General features: G+C 35.5%; 1 protein-coding gene across 2 annotated transcripts in view; it reads right to left on the reverse strand.

Annotated features, from left to right (window-relative positions):
- The window catches only part of LOC149412884 (uncharacterized), a 56,575-nt gene extending 31,261 nt beyond the window's left edge, over positions 1 to 25,314 (reverse strand). The window contains exons 1-3 of one of the 2 annotated variants that reach the window (XM_089645157.1): positions 23,433 to 25,314; positions 18,332 to 18,532; positions 51 to 117 (exon numbers count right to left, since the gene is read on the reverse strand). In XM_089645157.1, coding sequence (XP_089501283.1) covers positions 51 to 117; positions 18,332 to 18,498 — 234 coding nt within the window. In that variant the 5' untranslated portion in view covers positions 18,499 to 18,532; positions 23,433 to 25,314. Of the gene's footprint in view, positions 1 to 50; positions 118 to 18,331; positions 18,533 to 22,647; positions 22,725 to 23,432 lie in introns of those variants that run through there. The other variant, XM_089645156.1, reaches the window with a different exon arrangement.
- Between the last annotated feature and the right edge of the window lie 236 nt (positions 25,315 to 25,550).

Consider the following 25,550-nt stretch of genomic DNA (forward strand, 5'->3'; position numbering starts at 1 on the left):
CAAAAATTGACTTCTAGTATTTTAATTATAGAACAAAATTATGTATTTACCTCGTGTGTTTTCTGGTGCAACTTAATCAAGACTTGTTCACATTTCCGTAGATTTTCCATTTTCATCCTAGAAAAAAAAATATTGTTAAGTTTTATTTTGGTAAAGCAAAGTAATTTTTAATCGGTAGTATCTTTTTGTTTTGCTATCTATGTACGCATCGTCAAAGCCGTAGTTCAAATGATTGGGAGCTTTTATAATTCTAAAAATTCTTTTAAAAGCGCCTAATGTCTGAAGTCCGGCTCTTGACTTAACCTCACAGAATGACTCCAATGTATTGCTGTAAAAAACTATAAATAGAAATATTTTTTTTAAATTGGCAGCTGAAAATAATCTCAAAGAAGAATTATATTTTAAAGAATATTTTGTTAATGTTTTGTAGATTGCAAATTATATGAGAAGAGTCCACAGCAGAGTAGGCAAACTTTTATTGATGAAGCGTTGTGCTGTGGGTGTTTTATTGTTGTTAATTCTCCTTTGCTACCGTTGCAGGTTGCGGTAATTTACTTTGGAACAATGTGCAATTGAATATTGCTGGTGCGAGCAGTTCGCCACACTCACTTGAATAAACCTGACACGGCGACTCGCCTTAGTCATTGCAAAGTAATGAATTTTAATTATTTCGCCCGGGTTCTTGAACCCTAATAAATGCTCTTCAAAAACCTTAGGTGAATTAAAAGAGAAGATAGGTGGTTAACGTGCTTGGTTTCACTGAACTAGGTCTAGCGGACATACTTGAGATTTACTGCGTTTAGTTTCGCGCTCAAGTTCGTTGATCAGAAAAGCTGCCACACATACGTCGCTCTGGGACGAACTGTCTTTTTGAGAAAAAATGCCTTCCTGTGTTTTTGAGAGGTGTACAAATAGTTCTCGAGCAAAAACCAAATCGATTTTTTTTCCGATTCGTCTAAAAAATAACTCATAGTTTCAATAAATACAATTATTCTCAATGCTTTTTGCTACTCGAAAACGGTAAACGTAGAGTAGCGGAAAGTGTGACGCGGACGCAGAAACAGTGAATTAGTGTAAATACCACAGACATAGGAATTAATAGACGAGAAGATAATGGCGAGGGGTAAAATCAACTGTTGAAGAACGAAGGGAGTGAAGCTGACTGTGATTCGTCAATAAATCAATCTGACAGTAAATAGGCATCTCGCATTATAATATCACCATTTACTTCTTAAAAGTAAAATCTGCTTTTGAATGAATAGACATTTTTACATGGGAGCGCAAATTACTCGCCACGTTATGAACAAATTTGCGAAGTCCAAATTCGGCAAAAAAATTCGGTTCTATTTTCAGAGTCGAATATTTCGTTTAAGTATTTAGTTAAGACACTTTTATAAATGTTCATAATTTACTTCCCAGCAACCAACCAGCTTTGTGTTTCGCGTCGAGACGTTTCTCGATGTGATAGTAACAACTGATTCATATTATACGATGTGAATATGCTTAAAATAAAGTAAAATAATGCTTATATATCAAGGCTGCCCAACCCCAGGCCCGCGGGCCACAATGTGGCCCGCGAACGAATTATAAGTGGCCCGCGTGAACCATTTTCAAAAAACCCACCAATTTGAAAAAGTGTCGCGGGCCCGCGGTAAAACAAACATTGCAGCTTGCGCGCGGTCACCAGTGTTGCCAACGAAGGCGATTTATCGCTATTTAGGCTACTCAGAACGAGAATCAGCGACGAAAAAATCCAACCTGTTGAACTTAAACAAAAATACACCGAATGAAAAAACATACACTTAGTAAGACACCACTTTATTTTTGAATTAATAACAATAGCCAACCGGGTTTCGCTTGTCCCAAGCTTCATCAGGACTAAATATCAACTAAAGCAAATTAGATACAGGCACATATAAATATAGGTAAATGAAAACAATGAGTGAAAGAGATACAAAACAGATAGAAAGAGATGCAAATAGAAAATGTGGAGACAAATTATTAAGGATGATGAGGAGGGTGGGGGGGAAGGAAATAACAGTTTCAGCGGCGGAATAAATTTAATATGGGACTATCAGATAAATTAATTTGGTTATTTATTATAGATGCAAATAGAAAATGTGGAGACAAATTATTAAGGATGATGAGGAGGGTGGGGGGGAAGGAAATAACAGTTTCAGCGGCGGAATAAATTTAATATGGGACTATCAGATAAATTAATTTGGTTATTTATTATATTTAAATTATTATTAACTGCTTTTTTTATTTCAAGAGCTTCTAAGTTGTTTAATCTAATTCCAGATCCATTTTTATGCAATATTTTAGTTCCCGAGATTTTATCGAATGAATGATTAGATTCTATTAAATGATTCGCGAATTCTGAAAAGGCATTATTGTTTAAACATCGTAAATGTTCTTTTACTCTTAAGTTGACATTCCGGGCCGTTTTTCCGATATATTGGCTATTGTTATTAATTCAAAAATAAAGTGGTGTCTTACTAAGGACCGGTTGTTTCGGAGAATTTGAACAATTCATCAAATTTCAACGTTAATTTGCGAGTTCTGTGAAAGTCCTATTCAAGTTCTGATATTATATCATTATAGGCTAGTTGCGTGACAGAACTGAAATAATAACAGAACTAGAAAATATCTTTCACAGAACTCGCAAATTAACGTTGAAATTTGAAGAATTGTTCAAATTCTCCGAAACAACCCGTCCTAAGTGTATGTTTTTTCATTCAATATGTCACACCCCAAAGTATTTGCTTCCTTCGAAAAAAATACACCGGTTTTTGATATAATATTTTTTGCGTCCGAAATGGAATCAACCGTTAAAAAGGTTGGGCAGCCTTGTTATATATGGAATGTAATACGACAATTGGGTTTAGTCTCTTTTTCACATCTATTTTTACAAGTTTTCATAGTACAAGTCAACATTTTGCCGTGTTATTTCGTAAAATGAACCGATGATGCCTCGACCATAGTTCGCACAAGAATGATGACGTCACGTTTTCAAATTTCACTTGAGGCCTTACGCGAGCACAGCCGGCTCCAATGGAACCGGTATGGGGAGTGGGGATAATACGCTTTTAATCACTTAGGGCAGGTCTACTAATATTCATATGTCTATGGTAAATACGTAATTTCTACTGCTCGCTTGTTTGTTCGTCGAAAAGTAGGGAAAAGGGGGGCTTGAGCAGTCCACTGTACATATATTCTTTGAATAGCTTTCCCTTTCTAATGCGTTCCGTTCCATTTAGCTACGAAGGATGTTATAAATAGCTAATTCATTCGTTACCACATATTCTTCGTGGCTAAACTTTATTTATGCGTTTCGTTATTAGCTTTCAATCTAGAAACAGGAACGTGCTATATGTTTTATTCAATTAGTATGAACATAAGACCGGAGAGAATTTTTATATTTTTAGAATTCCATAATTCTTTACAGCCTTATTGAAAAAACATGGTAAAATATTACGCGGCGCGTAAGGTCAGAAAAGTAAAAACTTGATTTTATGGCGTTTGTTTGATTAAATCTATGTTAAACCAGGCTCGCGGCCGGCTTTACCACACCAACGTTGAACACGCGTGCAAGAATCTAATTCGTAAGACGGTATATATGTTTAATGAATGACCCTATACTAAATTAGAAAAATCACAAAATTCGATTGACCTGCGATGGTATCTTCAGGTGGCGCGGTTAACTTTTAACAAATAAAAACTATTTTTTACATGTTACTAGAGTTTCTCACACAGAGCAATTCAAGTAACTTTTATTAAGGACGGGTTGTTTCGCAGAATTTGAACAATACATCAAATTTCAAAATAGATTTTTAAGTTCTGTGAAGGTTCTATTCAAGTTCTGTTGTGTTATCATTATTAGCCAGTTGTTTCAATAAACTGAAATAATGAAAGAACTTGGATAGAACCGGCACATAACTTGTAAATCCTTCAAATTTTGTGACAACAACAACCCGTCCTAATATTATTCATGGTGGCACGTGTTGAAATATTGTTCCTTGCTCTTGCAACTCTTTCTAGTGACTTCCGTTAAAACAAACAGTGGAAAATTTTATTAGACACAAAAAGTACGAAACGCTAAATCATTCCGCGCGTCGATGTCATGATTCCAAAAGAAACGATTTGTCGTGTCCTGTGTTTGGTGAACTAAAATAGTTTAAAATACAACATGTAACCGACCGACGTATTATAAAGTACCATCTGGGGTCAAAAACGATTTATTATTCCTTAATAACGGAATGTTTTTCGATTAGAGAAGTGTGTGAAATATGTGTATACATACCTAAAGTTTTATTTCGAGCTTGATGACATTTTGCACACTCGACCTTCAAAAGAAACGGAAGATCGCCGTCTATGTCCGATTTCAAAAAAATGTTTTTAAAGCCCGGGCAATGCTGAGGACTTCAGCTAGTAAAATATATTTTTAGTTTTGCTTAAATTATTTTTTGTTTGTTTATTTATTTTGACATAAACTAGCTGTTGTGTTACTAGCGAAAAATCAGGGTATATTTAACTCGACGTTTCAAGGTGAAATCTGAAAATATTTTTTTTATGGAATAAAGAAATATTTAACATTTCAAATAATAAAGAACAAACATAATTGTTGGTATAAATATGGTTAAATAGTTGGTATTAAACTGGTCTGAATTTGAAAAGATTTTTTTTATAATGTTGATAACTTTATTAACGCAAGTCACACACAGTGAAATACACCGTGACGGAAACTTACGATACAAGCGGGAAATTGGTGAATCACATTTGGAGTAAATTTTGTGGAATTTCTATTTGTGCTTTAATTTACGAGTAAATCGAGTCCGAAGTGGGATTGTCAGTGGTTTGTTGTATTTTAACCCTTGGAACGCTAGCGATCCATAGCAGATTTGCTAAGAAATCGCCGCACTTGCCTTGTTTTATAGTAATTTGTACCTTAAAAAATGGCGCTAGCACAATAAAATAAATTCTATTTGTTGGCATAGGAAATAATGTATTTATTTATTTATTGCTTCTAAAGAACACAAATACGTAAAACCATGTATGATCGTGTGAGAAATGCGGAAATCCGCAAAGAATGCAAGGCTGATGTAAGCTTAAGAAAGGGACGCTTAGATGGTTTGGGCATGTAGAGCGAATGAACGAAGAAAGGAGTGTAAGGAGAATATATGACGCGAATGGTAAAAGAAGTCTGGACGCCCGAGGAAGACATGGCACGATCAAGTGAATCAGATACTCGAGTCGGGCCATGTCAAGAGTCAGAATAATAGAAGAGTATGTATGAGACGACGGATGAATGTAAATGAGGCAAGGAATGTGTGCTAAGGCGAAGTTGTTTGGCGGTCCGTTCTATCTGCCTACCCTTACGGGAAACGGCGTGATCGTTAGTTACGAAAACAAAGCTTAATTTTTCACATAATAATTAACATCACTAGGACTAATAACCTGTATCGAGGTTAACAGCTTACACATTTGAGTGAAGCAATATAAACTAATCACTGCATACATAAACACTAAGGACGGGTTGTTTCGGAGAATCTGAACAATTCATCAAATTTCAACGTTCATTTTCAAGTTCTGTGAAAGAGTTTTTTAAGTTCTGTTTTTATTTCAGTTTTGTCAAGCAACTAGCCTACAATGATATAAAAACAGAACTTGAATAAGTCTTTCACAGAACCCGAAAATGAACGTTGAAATTTGATGAATTGTTCAAATTCTCCGAAACAACCCGTCCTAAGTATTTCAAGGAGAAATAAGAAAGAATAAAAGCATGTCCAGTTGGGTACTTTGAGAATGCATTGCAACAATATTTGAACCATAAAAATATCGTATTTTTAAAAGGCATTAACTTTGTGGCTCGTCATAATTTACAATAAAAAACACATAAATTTTGTGTTAAATTTGGCAAGACAACTAGAAATATAAATATTAGAATCACAGAACATTTGAGATGTTTAAATAACAATATTTTTTAAACATCTCAAATGTTCCGTGATTCTAATATTTAAATTGGATAATTTAGAAGCTCTGGAAATCAGAAAATCCCTAAATAATAAATATAGTATAGTGAATAACCAAATTAATCGATCGTTTAGTCCGATTCTAGATATATTTGGTTAGTGAATGGAAGGTGTTGTCCAAGTATAGAGTGAATACGAATCTGACTCGGGCAATTGCGTCTCTGTATGAGGGAAGCGTTCATGTGTTAGGGTGAACGGTGGTTTTACAGGGTTTGATATCACAAAAGGTGTTAAACAAGGATGCGTAATGTCACCATGGTTATTCAATCTATACATTGATAATTGTATGCAAGAATTGAAAGAGGTGGGATTGGGCGCGAATTTGAGTAATCTGAAAGTATGTTGCCTGTTGTATGCTGATGATACGGTGCTGATTGCTAATAGTATGGATGATCTGCAGTCTCTCGTGTCTAGGATGAACGAAGTATGCATGAAGAATGAGTTGATGATGAATGTAAGTAAATCTAAAGTAATGGTGTTTGAAAGAGAGAGTACGAAAACAGTGTGCAATATAGCTGTGAATGAGGAATACTTGGAGCAGGTGGATGAGTTTGTGTATTTAGGAAGCATAAGCAAAGATATTAGAAGAACGAGATATGCTATGTTGGCCGCCGGACCGTAGGCGGAGTACTACCTAGGGTACTTTGAATACTATCGGGACGTGTACGCACAGAAATCTGTTTTATGTATTAGTGCCAACTGAAATGATACGTCCTTAGCATAAGCGAAGGTGTGCAGTAGTATTGGTGAACAAAACCGGCGACACTGGGCAAAACAATTCCACACAGTATGAACTGCTCATAGCACATCTCGTTCTTCTAATATCTTTGGTTTAACCGCTCTGTTCTTCCTGGAAATCCCGTAATTACCCCTTCCATTTTGCCCACCTCTCCCTCATACATCTATTTTTTTTGTATATATATGTCAATATTTATAGTTTTATTATAGTTTTTAATATTCTCCTGATGATGGGTTCTTCCGAAACCGGTAAAGTTTAAATGAAATTAAAGTGGTCAAAAACAAATTTGTGTTTTTTATAGCATAAAAAAATCGAGACCGGACATTTTCACGTAGCAACCCTCACCAGCTAAAAACGGATTTATTTAATATTAAAAAAAAATTAAATCTGCTATTATTTCCACAAACTAAATCTTTTTTATACCACAGTACTCGCATTATCCACTCGTGGAAGAAAAATGAGCAATAAGCTATTCGTATTTTATTGTCTTTTAAGATTGAATATTTATAGTAAAAGTTATACAGGGTGTATCGGCACTAACCCGACAAACTTTAACCAGCTATTCCTTAGCACATTTGGAGTAAAAAATGTTATGTGCACTTTGCTGTCCGGTAACGTTTTTTTTTAATAAAAAATTAATTAAACATATTTTCACCACATGTCACCACTGTTTTATCCTTTGTCAAAATTTGAAAGCAACATCGCAACTCTCGCGTGTTGCTGCGAACGAAGCCCGTATTACATAATCCAGTACCAGAAAAGAAATATTTTATTTAACAATAATGATTATTCACATTTTTCGTATGCGAATCACTGATTGTCTTCTTGTATTGTACACATCAGTTTTATTTTTGTATCTAAATTGTTTCACCTCTGGAATGCTTTGGTTTCACCTCTTACGCGTTTCACGTATTAAATAGTCTAATTTTGAAACTAAGAAACTAATTAGTAGATTTCCTGAATTTATAATCGAAGTCCAATAATTCTGAGCACTTTTAAAAACAATTTTCCTCACTTAGGTACTTATCAATAATAATAATTGGATTATTTGAACAGCGCCGTTGTTTTTTAAATCACCGTAAGTGCTCTGTCAAAATGTTACTTGCTAGGCTATCCTACAACGTATATTTTTTAATAAATTTAGTTATTTACAACTTCGCGGAATGTGATTTATGAATATTATTGCTTATGTTAAAAGCCTTCCAGAATTACCGGAATATAACGAGCAGCTTGACACACTTAAGTTTATTTCCACTAATTTGAAGGTACAAAGAATGTATAGTTTTAAAAACAATCCCGATGAATCAAAAAACGGTTCATATAAAACTGCTGCGCAACACACTGAGACAAAGGAAAGCACTCACACAAACGTCATGACTGCATTGGATTGACCACCTGCAAATGAATGCTGCCAGATTGCTAATTTATTTAAACAATAATTATTAAATTTTATTTAAAATATCGCAATTTTTTTAAAAAATCGACAATAAATTACAACTATAATTTAAAAAAAATATTCTTAACCCCACGCTTTTTCGTAATTGATTAATTAATTCAGAATTTAAACGTTGCTTGAAATGACTAGCCGTATTTGGTGACCAGATCTGAATATCCAGGTTCAGAATTTAAACGTTGCTTGAAATGACTAGCCGTATTTGGTGACCAGATCTGAATATCCAGGTTTAGAATTTAAACGTTGCTTGAAATGACTAGCCGTATTTGGTGACCAGATCTGAATATCCAGGTTCAGAATTTAAACGTTGCTTGAAATGACTAGCCGTATTTGGTGACCAGATCTGAATATCCAGGTTTAGAATTTAAACGTTGCTTGAAATGACTAGCCGTATTTGGTGACCAGATCTGAATATCCAGGTTCAGAATTTAAACGTTGCTTGAAATGACTAGCCGTATTTGGTGACCAGATCTGAATATCCAGGTTTAGAATTTAAACGTTACTTGAAATGACTAGCCGTATTTGGTGACCAGATCTGAATATCCAGGTTCAGAATTTAAACGTTGCTTGAAATGACTAGCCGTATTTGGTGACCAGATCTGAATATCCAGGTTTAGAATTTAAACGTTGCTTGAAATGACTAGCCGTATTTGGTGACCAGATCTGAATATCCAGGTACTTCCTCACCTTCCACTCCTTCCCTTAGCCATAAAACTTACCCCAATTCAACATAAAAATTGTTTAAATTATCGGATGTAATGAAATGCATAATAATTAGACCCCAAAATACTTAATTATTCAGGGAAATAAACCCCTGAGTCATCAGTTGGAAATACCAACGACATTAAGTGAAATTAACAATGCAATAATCCTATTATTGCATTGTTTAAAATTTCACTTAATTATTAGCATTAGCAAATAATATTGGGATTAGCAAATAATAATTTACGACAATTTACTCGGAAATCAATAAAGCCAGAATAATAAAAAAAGAAAGTTATCACTTACGTCGTCTGTAAGTGGCTTTACCAAAGTTTGATAATGCCGTCAGAAGGTGAAACAGCTGTCACGCGTAATAATAATTACAACTAGCAGAACTTGTTTATAAACACACTGTTTTTATAAATTTTTTAATAAGACTGTTAAAATAAAAAAAATCTCTAAATTGAAATGGAGTTCTACAAACTAAACTTAAAATCAAATAAATTTATTGCGAAGGTTCAAAGTACTGTACTGTAATATTATATTAAATAATTTTTACGTGTTTAATTATTGTTTAAAGTCAGATTAAAGCGATTAAAAAACCCACCTGGCAATTCTTATTCGAGTTTCGTTGTTTTTACGTATTGGCGCGCTTACAAGCATCAGTCGTCTCATTTTTAACCATTAATATTTAGTGTGTAGGAAAGAGAGAAGACGCTTTTCGACACACTTGTCGAAAAACTTGTTGAATGCCGACGGGCATACTCTTCTACAGATTTTATTAAATATTGATATGTAGGTAATATTGATGTGTAAATGAATGACATTGTGAGAATTTTACCAATAAATAATAAATGAAAATGCGGACATGTAGTTTATGTTAATTTTTTTATTGGAGCATTTGTTCGAAGTGACTACCATTATTTTCGATGCAAGCGTGTAGTCTTGTTATATTTTGATTATTTAAGTTTGCAGGATTTGCTTTAATTTCTGCAGCGGCTTCCATCACTCGTTCGAGCAGTTGCTCTCTTGAGGCTATTGGCTTAGCATACACTTTTTCCTTGAGAGCCCCCCACAGGTAGTAATCCAGGGGGGTCAGGTCGGGTGATCTTGGTGGCCAAGCAATGGCCGGACTTCCACGGCCTATCCAACGACCAGGAAACTCGACATCCAAGTAGTTCCGCACGGCAATCGAATAGTGTGGTGGGGCTCCATCGTGCTGGAACCACATTCTCCGTAGTAATTCGAGGTTCACATCTTCCAGAATCTCGCCCAGTTGCACTTGTAAGAACTCCAAATACATCGGTCCATTTAGTCTGGGAGGCAACTCGATTGGACCGAGTATTTGATTTCCCAGGATTCCTGCCCACATGTTGATGGAAAATCTGTCCTGGCTCGACGACTCCCGAACAAGCTTGGGGTTTTGTTCAGCCCAATGGTGCAAGTTGTGCACATTTAGCACTCCTGTTTTAGTGAACTGTGCTTCGTCGGTAAACAATATGTTTTTCATGAAGTCTGCATCTCTTATGACATTATGCAGCATTCTTCTGCAGTACACGACTCTGGAAAAGTGGTCATTCTCCATGAGGCCTTGGCAGCGCCTATAGTGAAAAGGTTTGAGCCCGTGCTTCTTCAGAACTCTCCATACCGCCATGTGTTCCCTGTGTCCTATCATCAGAGCGACCCGACGCACGGACAGCGTGGGGTCTTCGGTAATTAAGTTCAGGATTCTCTCCTCAACTGCCACAGGAACGATGTTGTGTCCTCCGCCGGCGCCTTCAATCCGTCCGATGCCACAGTCACGCAATTGTTGATACATCTGAAACAAAACAACAAATAACAACTGCTTTTATTATTCAGCTCAGTAATAATGTCAAATAAACAATCGCGGGCTTTTTCACTCATTTTATTTTTAAAGAACACTTATTTTAGGCACATATCAGAAAACTTACGTTTTCTCTTCATTTATTTCATTTTTTTATAGTAAAATGTATAACAAAGTGTTTTAAATTATAATTTTCTTAACTAGGTACGGTTGATATCTTGGATTCACAGGGGTGAAATTGAATTCAAGTAATTTAAATAATCCCATGGTGAGAAAGGGAGTGAATTCAATTGCAGTGAATGATGCATTTATTAGAGATTAAAATTAATTAACTTTTTAAAACGCCGTTTAGTGACCACTGAACACAAATCACCTAAAGTACAATTTACATTTTTAAAGTTGGTGGCCCCTTGTTATGTTTTTAATGTTCCCAGTTTAAATTTCAAAAGCGCTTTTTGGCATTATCAATGAATGTAAATAGTTTCAATAAACAATTGATAGGGTACAAACCTGGACAAAGGTAGCATGGTGTGGGACGCGTCTTCCAGGAAACCTCATGCGATACTCCCTTACGGCTGCTCGTGAATTTCCATTGCAAAATCCATAAACAAAAACAATATCTGCTTGCTCGGCAGGTGGATAATTGAGGGGCATATTTCAACAGTAAAAACTTAGATAACAAAACAAAAACGAAACTAGAAACTTGATGACATGCGAACTCCCAAAACAGCACTGACCACTGATACGAGACGGGGTGGCGGGAACCACACGGGACTTGAGACAGAATATGTGTGAAAGAGATGACAGTAGCGCGGCGTTGCCAATTATTTTACCCCTATACTGTGGGCAGTAGCGGAGTGTGGAAATTTTATTTATTTTTTGTTTTTAAAAGAAAAAAAATGTTACCGGACAGCAAAGTGTACATAACATTTTTTACTCCAAATGTGCTAAGGAATAGCTGGTTAAAGTTTGTCGGGTTAGTGCCGATACACCCTGTATAATCATGCATATGATTTAATTACGTTGAGAAAATTCGAAAGAGAGAAGTCGAAAATTTTGGAATTAATTTAACAGCATTTTATTTACTTGCGGCATATTCAATAAACCAGCTTCCAAGCTGTAAGTTCTGCCATCATGAAATTTGCACATAATTTTCGGCTTGCAACGTTATTCCATCATCGGCAATGGAACTCGCTATACTGCTTGTTCAGAGGAAAGGGGGAGAAGCAGGTGGTAAATTATATTATATAATATTATCAAAGCGTATTTTAATTTATTCAGTAAACACTCGATATTAATTTTAAACTCTACATTAAAAATCGTTTACCCAAATATAAATCGTAGTAAGTTCTCTTAAGTCAATAAACATAATTTTAAACTAGGTACAGTTTAGGATACACAAGATAAGAGAACTGAGCTGAACACACACTAGAGAGCTATTTAGCCCCGAGTAATTTCCAGGAGCCCATTGGATACGGTCCAAATTGGGGGAGCACACACGACCGAGCCAAGTCATGCCGAGCCTGGCCATTTTTATCTATGTCACCATTGAGTTGGCTAAAATCATACATGGGTATATAAAATAGGACATTTTTTCACCAATATTCAACAACGGTTTATTTAAAACTAGCTGACGTGTACCCGACGTTCCTCGATTTTTCTCTACTTTCAATAAATATAATATCCGTGCATTATATACAGGGTGTCCGGAAACTCGTAGTACAAGCGGGAAACTGGTGAATCTACATCACATTTGGAGTCGATTTTGTAGTATATTTTTTTTTTATTTGAGCTTTCGTTATCGAGTAAATCGAGTTTGAAGTTGATTTTTTAATTTTTTTTAAATTTTTTTTTTAATCAATTTCTTATAAATTATTACTGAAGATCAAAGTACCCAACTAATTAAAACTATTTGAAAGTAAAACAAATGAAGAAACTCGGATTTGAAGCATTATTTTGAAATCACCCTTCATTTAACCCGGTGTAATCATAAAATATTTCTGCTCTGCAGGGTTAAAACATCTGTTATTCAACCCTAAACACCAGAAAAAACTTTAACCCTAAAATAGCCGAAAAATATTTTTTTTTGGTTTTTTTTTTTTTTTGAAAATGCTCAAATCAAAAAACTTTATGTTTTTTTGGGTTCCCCGTGTGGTGTAGATTCTCCAGTTTCCCGCTTGTACTACGGGTTTCCGGACACCGTGTATATAAACCTTCCAAAAGAAATTCTCTAAATGATAGTGAAAACCTTATCAAACTCCGTTGCATAGTTTAGAACAGTGTTCCGCAAACTTTTTATGTTCACGGTACACCTAACTAATCAAGAAATTTTAACGGTACACCAAAGAAAAAAAAAACAAGGTAAATTTTAGATAGGATTGGCTAGGCTTATTACGAATAACGGCGAACTTTGAGGTTAAACTACGAAAGCTGCATGTCATCATAATTTAAAAAAACATCCCAGGTTTTGAATGGTTTGTTTGGCAAAGTAGGGTTTGTCTAGCCGGGTTTGTGTAATTATGATTGATATTTATCACATAACAGTGACGGAATGACCGCGAACTGTCACCGAATCGGTTCGAGAAGTGAATTTTAATTTTACGCAATTGATTATTAAAATGCATCTTTTTCCGCCGCCATCAAGCCAAAAAGTTTCCTTTTATAGTAATTACGGCATATCTAAAGTTTTTTTCTAAAAATTATTCGTAATAAGCGTGGCCACTCCGAACCAAAATTTACCAAAAACAATATTTTATTAATATTTATTGTTAAAATCAATATAACATGAAAAGATGTTTAATGCGAAATGTGAGCCTATTTAACTGAACACAGACGATCAAAATTTGGAACAATCGTTGATAACGCTGCTCGCATCTCTTCGTCGATCGTCCTCAGGCGTTCTCTTTTTTTGACTTTATCATTGTGAGAGTTGAAAACCCCAATTTGCATAAATAGGTCGTGGCAAATGGTAATAGAATTGCAATAGCTCGCTTTGACAGCAGTGGATACTCATTTTTTACGTGGAGCCAAAAATGTGCTAACTCTGTTTCAGAAAATTTTAATTTTAGTGTCCGATCAGTTTTAAGCTCCATGAATTCGTAATGTTATATTGTCACGCGCATGCACCCCAATAGCTCGTGCGCAGATAATATGCACATCACGTGATAATGTAGCAATAGCACCCCACTTATGTAGTGTAGCACACGTGATAATGTAGCGTAGCGGCGTAGCACACGGCCACTTCGCAGCGATCGAGTCCCACCCACGCCACCTCCGGCCGTCGCGCCGCACAGAAAAGTAAAGACCGATTTACAGAGCACTTTGTGAGAAGTGACGCGGGACTCGCGGCACACTTACAAATGGCCACGGCACACCAGTGTGCCGCGGAGCACACTTTGCGGAACACTGGTTTAGAAGAACTAAGCGGACAAACAGACAGACGCAGATAGTAACTTTCTTTTATACTATTTAGAAATTAAGTAGTAAGAATTAATATCTGATGATAAAAAAAATTCTATCATCCAGAACAAAAGCGCGTCCGCTTGAAGAGGCCGTACTTACGACTAGAGATCTGAAGGCTGAATTCAGACTGAACGGATTTTGGCTCGGGGAGGCGGAGCCGGCGAGCCATCGGTGGGGAAATTAGTCCCATACGGCCGAGCCGAGCCATTTGGAATTTAGGCGCTTTGGAATTTCAACTCTGAATATCGAGTTAAGGCAGCCACGTCGAGCAATCTGTATTTCTCCACACACGATGAGTTTTGGCTCGGTGCGGGGCCATTTGGCTCGTTGGCTATGACGTGTGTGTCCAGCATTACGAGATTACGCCTTAAAAAAAATACAGATTTCGCAATAGTTATCTACAGCTTATCTTGATCGCAAAATTTAAAACACGCACCGCTTTATTAAATTTATGTTTTAAAGTTTACCCAGATAGCTTATAAATAACCTGGAAATAGTTTAAGAACTCTTAAAACCCATCATTATAAACGGAACTAATATCGCTTGTGCAATGATGGAGGACTTGGCCAGAAATTCAATATAGTGATTTTTGATGTATTATGCCGTGTTGCGCTTCCTCCTTCTTTAGCCAACCTTTCGGACAGCGTTACAGTGTCCGTCATACTTCTTCCACATAGATAAACTCTATTCATCACAATCTACATATCTGTCCTGAAGATGGACACTGTAACGTCGTCCGAAACATCATCAACAATTTCATAGATCATTTTCGTTACGACATGCGAGAGGTTAAAAATCATAGACATCCAAATTAATAGACTTAACACTAACATGAAATCTGGGTATCATTTGACGAGATTGAGGCAAACCACGTGACCATATTTTTGGCACCAGGAGGGTTTGAGAATGCTTTGAATAAACTATGACATCAGTCGTACATTGACCACATAAGAGCGCACATTGAAATAACCGGACCATATTCAGAAAAGTAGAGTTCGTTAAAGTAATGCCGGCGAAAAGTCCCACAGTGGACAGCACTGCAAACCTTTGCCTTATGCCGGCGCCAGACATGTGTTCAAATAAGTGAACACTTATTTGAAGACTTTGCTCACACATTTGGTCACTCATGTGTGTCTCTGCCAGATATGTGTTCAAAGATTTGATCACTTCTTTGAGCTCACAGTTTTCAAACAGACCTCACATAACATGGACGACGATTTGGTCGACACAGTTCGCTTATATTATTTATGTGCTAGTAATTATTTATTACACGTGCGCACATTACATTACATTACTACACTACATTACTCCAGGCGTCATTAATGTTATTTCTGTTTTTATGCCCTTTTCGTTTTGGGTCCCATATGTCAGGCTCTCCTTGTAATAATTCAATGAATTCAAACACGCCCTCATTGTTCCACTCCATCGCTAGTTCACTTGGTTATGGCTTGTTTGTGTACGCACGCGGCACGACAACTCTCCACGGCGACGCTCGCGCTACTGGGCTTCGCGCAGTGTGGCAGGCATGCAAACATTTTGACTTTGATCCCTTTGATGTGCGCCAAAGAAACCGACACGGAACGGCAAAGCGCACTTAAGTGCGCAAATAAGTGAACACAGTATCAAATGCCCGTGCCACACATGTGAACACTTATGTGAACACTTATGTGAACACTTCTTTGAACACATGTCTGGCGCCGGCATAAAGCCGGGATCAAAGTCAAAATGTTTGCATGCCTGCCACACTGCGCGAAGCCCAGTAGCGCGAGCGTCGCCGTGGAGAGTTGTCGTGCCGCGTGCGTACACAAACAAGCCATAACCAAGCGAACTAGCGATGGAGTGGAACAATGAGGGCGTGTTTGAATTCATTGAATTATTACAAGGAGAACCTGACATATGGGACCCAAAACGAAAAGGGCATAAAAACAGAAATAACATTAATGACGCCTGGAGCCGTATTCAACGGAATTTCTCAATACCTTGCGCTATCGAGGAATTAAAGCGCAAAAGAAACACTTTACTAACCCAGTACAGAGATTGCTTGAAGAAAGTAAAAGAATCTACTGGCTGTTTGGCTGTTTTTATTTATTTATTTGCACGTGTAATAAATAATTACTAGCACATAAATAATATAAGCAAACTGTGTCGACCAAATCGTCGTCCATGTTATGTGAGGTCTATTTGAAAACTGTGAGCTCAAAGAAGTGATCAAATCTTTGAACACATATCTGGCAGAGACACACATAATTGACCAAATGTGTGAGCAAAGTCTTCAAATAAGTGTTCACTTATTTGAACACATGTCTGGCGCCGGCATAAGGCAAAGGTTTGCAGTGCTGTCCACTGTGGGACTTTTCTGCGCCGGATCTGAATGTTCCTTCTTAAACAAATAATTTGTGGTGGCTAAATTATAACACATTTAGTGTATAACTAAATAGTGTAACGAAATATTAATCTTTGGACTTTTGTTTACCAGATTTTGCGATATTACGTAGCCAGCAATTTGCGCGTCATCGAAAAAAGGACTATTCGTAAGCAGATTTGATTTTCGAGGATCGAATAGTTAATATAGTTACAATACTGATATGCATTGCTTGTCAGTCCTGATACGTCACTTGGGACATAATAACTAATGTGCAAGGGTGTCCATAAACGTCATAGGTAATAATCCCCGATATAACAAATACGAGTTGCCTGTATCTTTTCAGATTCATTTATTGACAAATCACTGAAAGTGGGACGGCTACGCCGCGACGTGTGGCTCCCCTTTCCCTTATTGGCTCGTCTATTAATTTGAATGTCTATGTTGGAAATTCTATATTCTATATTCTATATTGCTGTAATCAAAACGATTCATTTTCTTTGTTTTTCTAGTTCTTTTTTTACTATAGAAATTAGTATTAGTAAGATTTATATTAGAAATTAGTTCTAATTCAATTATATTTTTTAACACTTTTTGGTATTAGTAAGATTTATATTAGAAATTAGTTCTAATTATATACTTATACTTCTATACAAAGTGTCATAACAGACTAAGCTTATGCTTAGCCTGTTATTTTAGGCCTGCTAATTAGACTTTTAAAATTGAAATATTTGAATATTTCACTGTAGGTAGTTAGAATTTTTTATTGTTCCCGTTTTATAGGATGTCTTATTGAAGGCTCTTTGAACAGATTAGCTAAGTTTTGGTAGATTGCGTAATGAGGGCACCAGGATTATATGTTATTACTATCTGACGTGTAACCGGGGTTGATAGACGTATGCCACCAGGGACTTTTCTGTAGGCCTTTTAAGATATACAATTCCGTAGTACATTATGTTGATGTATCTCATAAGGTTTAGCCAGCGTTACCAATGTAAGCGCCCGAAAAAATATTTTTTACTACTTGATTACAATACATTGACTTTTCTCTACTTTCTAAAAATATAATATGCATTTTTTATAAACAAAAACCTTCCGGAAGAAACTCTCTAAATTAGTCTAAATGATAGTGAAAACCCTATAAATCCGTTGCATGGTTTAGAAGAACTAAGCGCACTGTCAGACGTGGATAGCGACTTTGTTTTATACTATTTAGAGATAATAACTTATAGCACTCAGGATTTATAAATAGTTTCGTAAATCTAATTATAAAAGTAAGTAATTTATTTGCTTTATTCACCATTTTTCGAGTACATAAACGGAACGTAAGTTTAGAATTTAAGGTGATTCCCAGATCTCTGATTGATATTTCGGGAGGTGATTCTACATGATGGTAGAGGTAAAAAATTTTAAGAACTTTTTTACTTTTATTCCAACGTTAACTTTCAGGAAAAAAGTTTAACTGCAGTGCACTTTACCCCGGGACACCTTGTATCCACAATTCACATTCAGGATAATCCATGAAAGTTTGCTTAGTCGGCCATACTGCCATATTATTAACACAGAGTAAAAAAAAAAACAGCTTTGAGGAGTCTTTTCTATCCAATCATGCAACGACAGCAACAGCTTTCCTTTTTGCGCCGAACCGGTACGGCCACAATATTTTGATAACTTTGGATATAAATTATAGAATAACACTCCAGTAATAATAGTTCGTCAAAATCTATTTGTATATTTATAGAATAATTTTTTTCACCTTTTACTACCTAGTAGTAAATTCTTAAGTCCTTGGATTTTTGAGATCTGGATTCCTATTCCGTCACCGCTTGCAGTTTTCAGTCTCTTCTCCATGCCCTCAAGGAACGGCAGGTAGCTCTTCATCTGCGACAGCTTCTCGTCATATTCGATACTGTCCCGGTCCATTTTGTACTCTCGGTTCTTCTACACCAAATCAAATCTGAAAAAGGATGGCCTAGATAAAATTGCAGTCTTTTAGAACGTATTTACAGTGCGAGAAATAAAAGGGTTCGTTTTTATAAACATTTTATTAAGTAAAATAATAATAGAAATACATGGATTTAATATAAACTAACAAATGTATCACCGTTCACGAGCGCATATGAACGTAGAAACAGATGAAACAAACGGTCAGGGACAGGCAGAGCGGATAAACAGTTTTTATTTTACTATACATAAATATATACGTCATCATGCTTTTAACAATCATGAATGAAATCATGTTCACAATAATATATATCTAAGATGATCTTAATTAGAATAATACGTATAGCGAATGAAGATGTCATGGTGGCTGGAATCTAGTGGCACAATCTAACCCAGCTTCAACAGTTTATTAAACCCAAATTTTCATAAAAATAAATAAAAACCAAATATTAAAAATTAACAAAACTTTTTTTGGTTCTCTATGTTATGTATATTCCCCGGTTTCCTACTTGTATTACGTGTTCACGGTCACCGTGAACAAAATGGGACCATTTTATACATCAATAATTACATACGCATACGTACATACTTGCTTTTATATGTTATACTTTGTTTTATCTACTAGATCAGGTCGTTTAGAGATACCTAAGTACTGTTATGATATGTGTTGTGTAACAAAACGTTAAATTTAAAGTAAATTCCCAATAAGGCGTTAAAAAATAATGAACTATTTTTTTATTTGTGTATAGATAGACTTACTGATTTAACCTACACATGTATGTACTACACCTATTTTGTAGACCTTCAAACTTAAAGTTAGCAGGTCCGGATAAGTGATTTGTTTATCAAATGAATGCTTGGTGGTCGCCATATTGTTTTAGATATAATATACAATGAGGTTTATAGATAGTTAGCTTTGGCGTTCGAAATATGGGCCACGCATATCGGATCATTGTCCGATGTGGGATATCTGAGGCATCAGTCGGTTACTAGCGCTCGCCGGGTACAGGTCTCCGGCGATAACTTCAAAATGCCGACATGCACGTTGATATATTGTACAAGTCGTACTTGAAAATATAGGGAAAGCAATGGTAAGTAGGATTTTACCATAATCGGTAGTCGTGAAAATTGACTTATTAATGTTGAAAACTCCTGGAGCATTTGAGAGGCGGCGCGCGGCCACCGGTCACCTTCTGCTCGTTTGTTGAGTTCGTTCGTAGTCGGAAGGATTCGGGCGACATCGACCCCTCTTCGTAGTTGCCGCATGGGAACAATATTTTACACCGATATTGCAAGGAATGTAGACTCTATTTATATATATAAGTCAATGATAATATAACACACAAGCTAGGACAAGGAAATCAAGGGACGGTAGGAGAGCGGACGGTTACTCTGTTAAATAAGTTTGGCCGCCATATTGTTTCAGAAATAATATAATACATAATCTAGGACAAGGATATCAAGGACGGTAAGGGAGCGGAAGGTTACTCTGCTAAATAAATGTGGAAAATCTTGTCAGCTAGGTCCTGTTACACCCTGCAGATCAAATCTGTCAAAATGGGATATTGAGTGTGCATTTTTCGCAGTCGAGTAAACTAGAAAACACGGAAAATCTAACAGCGACAGGTTAAACGTCACTTATTTCAAGATTAACGAGAGACAGTTTTCAAGTAAACATATTTCATTGTATAGAATGTAGAGATCTATTAATTGCAAACAAATAAAAAGGCGTCTGTTGTGTTATAATTAAGATTATATCTACGAAAACAAAAACAAAAAACTTATAACACGACTTCGGTGGCTCAGAATATGTTACAAGTCATAATTACATTATGCGTTACAATGACCTCTCAGTAAAATAACAAAATCTTTTTTTTTACAAATTCAGTAAGGTAATAAATATATTTTTTTTAATATTCACTGTATAACACCCAGGTTTTTTGAAAAGCACGATATCACAGTAAATTTAATATTTCAAGTTTGAATTTTTAAACACCCAACAATGGCCCAATCTACAAGTCATTGTGTAAAAAAAATCAGTTTTCAATCTGCCTATCCGATGAGGTCTTGAACGGTAAGTTCAATTTATTTTGGGGCGTCAAGATATGCCTTGTTTCGCTTGAACTCATGTCTTCTATCGAAAAAACTATATAGTAAAAAAATACTGTTCTAAAACACAACATCACTCAAATCATTACTGGGTCTGGACCTGTATATCGGTTAACCCATGTTTTAAACTACAAAATAAGTTACTTTTATGCTAAGTAAATGATTCCCAGATCTCGATATAATAGTTTTAAAACAATGTATTTGTTTAAAACTCATGATTAAGTCACCCCCTATAGTACGCGATCATAAATATGATTGCATCACAAATTTTAAAAGGTACGTTAAGCCAGTTTAAAATCAATCATACTACAAATCTTTCATTTCAAAAGATCATTGAACTGAATAACCTACATGTAACAATATGATAATATAGTTCAGTAGAAAAGCTACATACATACATGTACTTTTTAAAGCGGCCAAAATTGTCCCATTAACTTTAGCGCATCTATATATTATTAGTATTGTATCCTCATTTATCATTGCAGGATGTACCATGATACATTACAAGATGTAGAAATACAGACTTTAAAAGCGATTGCTGAACTTGTTTGGAGTAAAAAATGTGGCTGGCATTATGGTCTACGATGACACTTTTTTCAAATAAAAATAGTTTTTTTTTTAAATTATTACAGACAATATTAGCGATTCTCAAACGAAAATTTGAAACACAAAAATCAGACAATATACGGGCGCATCTGCGACTTGAACGCAGGACCTTCGACCTAACCTAACCACTGCGCTAATCCGTCCCTATTTTCTTCGGTCATATTTAACTGTATCATATTTTTTATGTATGATGGCTAGATTCAGCTCCAATGCCATCTAGATAGTGTGTTGGATAAGAATATCTTGTTTTAATTTTAATACGAGACAACTATTTTATTTTTGGATTTCCAAAAATATTTATGTCACATGCCGCGTATAGACCTAAATGATGCCTGAAGACAATACAAAAATGCCATCACGCTCGAACAACGTGATTTGCACCGTACATCTCTGATCAATGCTGTGGCAACGGGAGGGTGCACATCACGTGGTACAAGTATGATCTCATTAGGTTTGTTCGCACGAGGACCTCAAGCCGAACATATTTAACATAATATATATTTTTTTAAATCATTGAAAGTTATGTCGATAGGTGTATACCAAATCATTATTGGTTGACGCTAATAAATCACATAACGTTCAAGCTAAATGTATTCTTTGTACTTAATAATTTTACTATGGAGCGGATAAACTCCAAGAATTCGGCAGACAACAGTTTCAAATGAGGGAACTAGCTTTCATAAACCTAACAATTAAGTTGCAAGTTGTGGCAACACTTGATCAATGATATCCCATTTTCTGTAATAATAAAATTATTGAAATGGAACTCCTTTAGCGTGTAGATATTTATCATTCAAAAAAGATTACATTAACGACCGTTCGCCCTTTTTTGCCTAATATTTTATATTCAATTAAATGATAAATCCGGTAACGAAAACTATTAAGGTGCCATTTTGCTTTCGACATGAGAGAAAAAAAATTTAGGAAAACAAAATGTAATTTTATGTAAGTGAATAAGCGAACGAAAATTAACTTAAAATTGGTGGAATATTTTATTTTAAATACACCAAGCTTGAATACACATGTTTGTACCAATAATTATTCCGATCACTCGTCAAAATACACGTATTTCTATGCATAACTTCTTGTGGCGTCCTCTAATGACAACATCAGTAGCGTTTATCATTAAGTGAGGATTCAAGTATTAGATTTACCTAAGTAATACAACACGTTTGCAGAATAGGACATTGTTTTTTATAGTAGTTCTTAACTTTTATATACACAACGAGAAGCAAAAGTTTTTCTATTATGCAATAATATATCGATAGACAAGATGGCCGCAGACGATACGCCCCCGACATAAAGTTCATACATTTACAAAATAGAAACACTATCACGTTTTTTACCACTGATACAACGATTTATGTCACATATTACGCCGCGAGATCCTAAACAAAGCCTTTTTTTACTTACTTTTAAAACAAAGACACTAACGTCTCATACTATTTTACGCAGCGCACGAGAGACGAACCGATATCCAACGATAGCAGACTACAACTAGCTTCATGTCCTTCGCTTTCGGAAACGGAAGGTAAACACCAACGTGAGTATAGGAGTAAATTCTGTGCATGCGCCACTAGTAATATAGCAATGGCAATAGGTATACAGCTATAATACGGATAATTTTGCAAGCGGCCAATGGAGAAACTAACGAAAGAACTAACCGTTTTTTAAATTCGTGGATATTATTTTGTTGTATCCACAAAATAATATAGTACTAGCGACGCTACCGTATATACCTATGTCGTTTTCCATCCGGTAACGGTAGATTTTTTGTGAACTAATTTATACGAAATAACGTCGGTTAATAAAATGAAAACTTTTTTAAACAATAGTCATGTTTTAATTTTTAATCGGAACGTTTTTATTGGTATTTTACACACTGTATATTACGTTTACGTTGTGTTTATGTAATTTACTTGCGATTATCAAATATCTACCTACGTGTTCTTGAGAACCAAGGATTAACAATACAATTCAAGGACAATTTCGTCGTCAATTACCGGTTTCGTGCTTTGAAGTTTTGAAGACAATACACATTCACCTTTTAATTAATGCGTAGTAGATTGGCGAAAAAATAGAACTTATCAATAGGTTTTAAGTGCTTTCAAAATTCTAGGTTAGTATAAAGTAGAGAGCGACAAAGGAAAGAAAAAATCATTTGAATTTAGATATCGAAACAAAACAGTATAACTCACATTTTCGGGTCATCCGCTCTGACCATTTCTCGAATAATTGTTCCGTGGGTGCTTATAACATAACCTTGAACTCCGTGTCGTGCGCCAACTTCGCGATTAGCGACAATCCCAACCATAAAAAATAATACCGACCCGAGTGAGCTTCAAGCAAATCATGAACTGAATTGTGCCCATGTGCCATTATCTTACTGGTTCACACCTCTGAAGTTGTAGCGCTTGAATATAATCAAAAAGCTGTCAACGTCGGCCATCATCAGCCATATTGCATGGCATGACTAGTGAATCTGCTGCTAAAAGTGCTAAGTAGAACATGTTGTAATATTTGATGAAGCAGTATGTTGGTATTATTGCTAGATATAAATATAATGTGCAATAGGATAAATGATCGTGCATCTTTCGACAACGCAATATTGTCCACGAGAAGATTTTACTTCTGATTGACGCAGCATTTAAAATAATAAGCTATTTGGATTGTGAATCTAACGCGAAAAGGAGTCATCGAATGAATAATTCTCTTGTGCATGCAGGTTGCTGATATTAAAGTTCCAAATCACACCCTTTGATGACGTTCGTTCCGAGACATTATGTGTCTTGCAAAGTTCATTAGTTGACTTCGATGAATATGTCAGATCAGGATTATTTTTATAATGTCATTGGGTCAGGATAAAGTATTGACATCCATCGTAAATAAAACCATCTTATTGTGTTCGTATGTAACTTATTTATTATCACTGTGCAATACATATTAATTTATTATCAAATATTCCTCTCAGCATCGACAATCTATCACGATTTCTTAAATATTTTTCAGCACTGAAAGTTTGGTTAATTGAGTAAATACTTTTATGTGTCTTCTTGTAGTAAGTTGTGGATAATAATAATTTTTATTCTGAAATATTTGCACTTCACATCAAATACACCCGATTACATTCTTGAAATGATAACAAATTCATTACAGTTATTCCTAACAATGACATGTTGCAATAATTAACTTTGGAAGTGTTGAAACATCCTTTACGCCAAATTTACAACTTTGCACATCACTATTATGAGAACGTTTCACTGCAGGACACAATCACTACTGATTCTTTATAAAGTATAAAGTCACTTAATTTTGAAATGATTGTTTTCCTGGAATTCTAGGTACTTATTTATTATCTTTGGATAATATTCAAGTAATGATAAGAAACATAATAAAAGATTATTTACTTATTTTTGTACTGCAGTTTCTTTTCTGTTTTATAGAAGCATTATGTGAAAGAATGTTTGGATCTTAGATTTGAATAGTAGTCCTTTGAGGGATTTAATTTATTCACATGAACACAGATTTTTAGAGATTTTTTTTTATCTAAACCAAATCAGACAAGTATCGATAAGAATTTTGATATGATAAAAGTATACAACTGCAATGCTTACATTTACAAAGTTATAAATACATAATATTTGCAATAACTTAGAATGTCATTCTCTTCTCCTTGTTAGCTCGGGGTCCCATCTTTCGACAAGGCATTCCTGTCTTGTGCTACTTGAGCGGCCTTCGTTTATTGCACTATATCTTTATAGTATATCTTAAACTCAGTGCAACATCTACACAAACAATTGAAACAGGTTGACCAATTTAATTAGTTACCTTGGGATTGAATTCTCAAGCGATGGCTGAAAAGTCAGAGAGATTAATCATAGAATAGGAGTGCAAACGGGGTGCCGCATCCTCTTTAAGGTCTATTCACATCTACTGGCACTGCACGTGACGGACATAACAAAATTAATTCTTACGTTGTCTGCAAATATATTCACATATAGCGTGACGTGTCCGTGCAGACGTCGTGCAATATTCTGTCCGTACATGTCTGCGCTGTTAATGCAAACACGTTACCATTAACAAACATCTTTCTTCACCGTCTTATGTACAGCTCTATAGTCGTTCCACAAAAAAATCAGAAATATGTTGTTTTTAATTTATTTATTGAACTTAAAATAGTATGTAAATATGAACATTGTTACACATTATGTGCTAATATAAGCATAACATATCTATATAGCAATGAAAGTTACAAACTACAATATTTAAATTATAGTGATTTATTTTTGAGGTATTATGCCGTGTTGCGCTGCCTT

This window comes from Hesperophylax consimilis, chromosome 22, assembly GCF_061612785.1.
Source record: "Hesperophylax consimilis isolate HC1 chromosome 22, BYU_Hcon_1.0, whole genome shotgun sequence".
NCBI classification, from domain to species: Eukaryota; Metazoa; Arthropoda; class Insecta; order Trichoptera; family Limnephilidae; genus Hesperophylax; species Hesperophylax consimilis.